This window comes from Etheostoma spectabile, chromosome 2, assembly GCF_008692095.1.
Source record: "Etheostoma spectabile isolate EspeVRDwgs_2016 chromosome 2, UIUC_Espe_1.0, whole genome shotgun sequence".
NCBI classification, from domain to species: domain Eukaryota; kingdom Metazoa; phylum Chordata; class Actinopteri; order Perciformes; family Percidae; genus Etheostoma; species Etheostoma spectabile.
This window is the reverse complement of record NC_045734.1, coordinates 15,353,760-15,357,698: the sequence shown is the minus strand read 5'-3', so window position 1 is coordinate 15,357,698 and position 3,939 is coordinate 15,353,760. Positions and strand designations below refer to the sequence as shown.

Genomic DNA, 3,939 nt, shown 5'->3' with positions numbered 1-3,939 from the left:
TGTGTGTGTGTGTGTGTGTGTGTGTGTGTGTGTGTGTGTGTGTGTGTAAGCTACACTGTGTGATCATTAGAAATGGAAATGAGTGACTCCCTCGCCCCCTAAACTCATTGTCTCTCAGACATTAGGTAATTGTCTCTCGCTGCAAACCCCTCCATTATAAAAGTCTGTCTGTTAGCTCTCCAATTCAATGATTTAGGAGTGACTCTTTAGATTAGAACATTGCCATGAACGTGACGGGCTGGATCTCACTGCTCATTCTTTCCTCTCCTTCTTTTCTCAAGCACCACCTATTACCTTTCCATCCTATTGCCTAAATTGTTCATGCGGTTTTAGGTTTGATACCCTCTCTTACATTTTACTCCTGCTCATCCTTTGCTGCTCTGTGTTTCCTTATTTTTCATTTAGGAGACTCTCTCAAAAGTATTTTATCATGTGCTTCTCTAACTCCTTCACATCCCTTTCATCCGTCACTTATCTCTGGCTACTGACAGTGTGATTTAAAATGACATACAAACTCACTTTCGTATAACCTCTGTTGTTGGTACATGTGATAACCAATATTATACTTTTTTATTTGATGTTGGATAATGACCATTTCACAAGAAACTACATTAAGAACTTGTACACTATTTTGATTGTGTAGTTTCCTCAAAGCATACAGTTCAGCTCTAATAATGGCATAAAGTCCCAACTATTCAGTAAACTGATGTTGCTGCTGGCTTTTTCCAAAGATTTGTCAAATTGTCTGCATGCTCTGTCTCTTTCATACTGAGCTGCTGAGTCATTTAGTTGATCGTTGGCATTGACAAAAATCATATTGTATTTTCAAAGTGTTCACCCTCCTCACAACCCACCCACCCTTTCTCTCTCAGCCCTTTTTGAAAGTGCTTTGCTTCTCCTGTTTGATATGTGGACAATCAGGAGAGGCTGCAGCACCAACTTGTCACTTCTATTTTCTCATTTATCTTCTTCTGTGACTTATAGACGTGGAGTAACGTGTGAAAGAGGCTCAACGAATATTGCTATCTTAAAGTGATTTTGAGTCAGTCTGTTGCCTGTAGTTGCTGTTATAGTATACTATGATTGTGAGTTCCCTTTCTGTGGTCCTCTCTCTTTCCTTTCTGTTCCAGTATTGCCAGATGAATTTTTAATCCCTCACATTTACGTCCTTATGTGAATATGATAAATAATGACTTTCTAAGTCTGACTCATGCCCTTGTCGGCTGCACTGTTTGTGGCTTTTTTTCCACTTTCTTTCTTGTGTGTGGTGTTACTGTATTCTTAAATCCTCTCCATCTTTCTTTCCATCACCAGATTGCCTGTGCAGTCTTCGCAGCCTTGCTCCATTTCTTCTTCTTGGCAGCCTTCACCTGGATGTTCCTGGAAGGGGTGCAGCTCTACATAATGCTGGTAGAGGTGTTTGAGAGCGAACACTCCAGGACTAAGTACTTCTACCTGGCAGGCTATGGAGTGCCTGCTGTCATAGTGGCCGTCTCCGCTGCAGTGGACTACAGGAGCTACGGCACCGACCGAGTGTAAGAATAGAAGGGTGGCGAAGGGAGCAAAGGGAGCGTATCGCGAAGGAAGGATGGATGATGGGGCCAGGGAGGAAGGGAGGGAGGCTGGAGTGCCTGCTGTCATTAAGGCTGTCTCTGCCACAGTGGACTCTCCAAGCTGTGGCACTTCTGAAGAGTCAATACAGAGAGGTTGAGAGGGGAGTGAGGCAGAGAAGAAGGAAGAGGGGAGGGAAGTATGGGGACAAGCATGGGAGGATACACCACAGAGTGCCTGCATGAGCACAGCAGCGACAAACTGTGAATATGGAAGGATTTAACGGGTGGGATGGAAGTCCACAGTGGAGCAGATTGAGAAAAAAAAAGGAGGGGTTTTGGTGTGAAAGTGTGATAATTGAGGGATGGAGAAGGCAGTGATGGAATAGCCTGTCAGGGTGTGTACATGTCCATACTTGTTTCCCCTGAAGGAAGCGTAGAGTAATGGGTGGGATGAGGACATACATTAAGAATGGTAACGTATTCATGCATGCTTGACTTGTCCAACAAAAGACACGTGATGATTCCAAGAAAAGTCAGTATCTCATTTATATAAAATACATAATACTTACATACATATATACATACATACAGTGGTGTGAAAAAGTGTTTGCCCCCTTCATAATTTCTGTTCATGTGGCATGTTTGTCAACTTAAGTGTTTCGGAACATCAAACCAATTAAACATAGTCAAGGACAACACAAAATGAATTTGTAAATGAGGTGTTTATTATTAAAGGTGAAAAAAATCTAAACCATCAGGCCCTGTGTGAAAAAGTGATTCCCCCCTAAACCTAATAACTGGTTGGGCCACCCTTAGCAGCAACAACTGCAACCAAGCGTTTGCGCAATAACGGTGCAATGAGGCTTTACAGCGTCCTGGAGGAATTTTGGCCCACTCATCTTTGCCAAATTGCCTAATTCAGTTACATTAGAGGTTTTCGAGCCTGAACGGCCTTTTTAAGGTCATACCACAACATCTCAATAGGATTCAGGTCAGGACTTTGGCAAGGCCACTCCAAAGTCTTCATTTTGTTTTTTCTCAGCCTTTCGGTGGTGGACTTGCTGGTGTGTTGGATCATTGTCTGCTGCAGAACCCAGTTCGTTTCAGCTTGAGTACACGAACAGATGGTCGGACATTCTCCTTCAGGATCTCTTGGTAGACAGCAGAATTCATAGTTTTTTATCACGGCAAGTCTTCCAGGTCCTGAAGCAGCAAAACAGCTACCACCATATTTTACTGTTGGTATAATGTTCTTTTTATGAAATGCAGTGTTCCTTCTACGCCAGATATACTTGGATAAACACCTTCCAAAGAGTTCCATTTTGCCTATCGGTCCACAGAATGTTGTCCCAAAAGTCTTGGGAATCATCAAGATGTGTTGTGGAGAAATGAGACGAGCTTTGATGTCTTTTGCTCAGCAGTGGTTTTCTCCTGGAACTTGCAGTCTTTTCCTGATGGTGGAGGCATGAACGCGGACCTTAACGAGGCAAGTGAGGCCTACAGTCTTTGGACGTTGTGTGTGGGGTCTTTTGTGACCTCTGGAGAGTCGTGCTGCACTCTTGGGGTAATTTTGGGCGGCCGGCCATCCTGGAAGGTTCACACTGTTCCAGTCTTCGATTTGTGGATAATGGTCTCACTGTGGTTCGCTAGATTCCCAAAGCTTTGGAAATGGCTTTATAACCCTTTCCAGACTGATAGATCTCAATTATTCTTCTCATTGTTCCTGAATTTCTTTGGGTCTCGGCATGAGTGTGTAGCTTTTAAGGATCTTCTGGTGGACCTTACTGTGTCAAGCAGCTCCTTAAGTGTGCCTTGATTGTGAACAGGGTGGCAATAATCAGGCCTGGGTGTGGCTAGAGAAATTAAACTCAGGTGTGGACAACCACAGTTATAGTATGTTTTAACAAGGGGGGCAATCACTTTCACACAGGGCCATGATGGTTTGGATTTTTTTTCACCTTTAATAATAAACACCTTCATTTACAAATTATTTTGTGTTATTGTGTTGTCCTTGACTATTGTTTAAATTGGTTGATGTTTTGAAACATTAAGTGTGACAACATGCCAACGGAACGGAAATGAGGAAGGGGGCAAACACTTTTTCACACCACTGTACATACATACATGCATAATAGGCCACCTACAAATACACTGGTGTAAACATAATATGACTTTTACATGTGTGAACTGTCCACCCCATTTATGTTGGGACTAAAAAAGGTTGACATTTTTGTGCATATGCATATTATGTGCATAATGTGTATAAAATGGAAATACTGCACTACACGTGTCGGTGACCTCTCCTTTTTGTGACTATATGAAACCATAACGACTAAAGAGAATATTAACAATGTGGACGTTGTATTTAAAAACATGCCACAAAACA

At 42.4% G+C, this 3,939-nt stretch overlaps 1 protein-coding gene across 1 annotated transcript in view; it reads left to right on the top strand.

The window, feature by feature from the left end:
- The window catches only part of adgrl3.1 (adhesion G protein-coupled receptor L3.1), a 120,323-nt gene that overhangs the window by 99,601 nt on the left and 16,783 nt on the right, over window positions 1–3,939 (top strand). Inside the window, 1 exon segment of the mRNA XM_032533584.1 lies at window positions 1,315–1,535. Within this exon segment, the coding sequence (XP_032389475.1) occupies window positions 1,315–1,535 (221 nt within the window).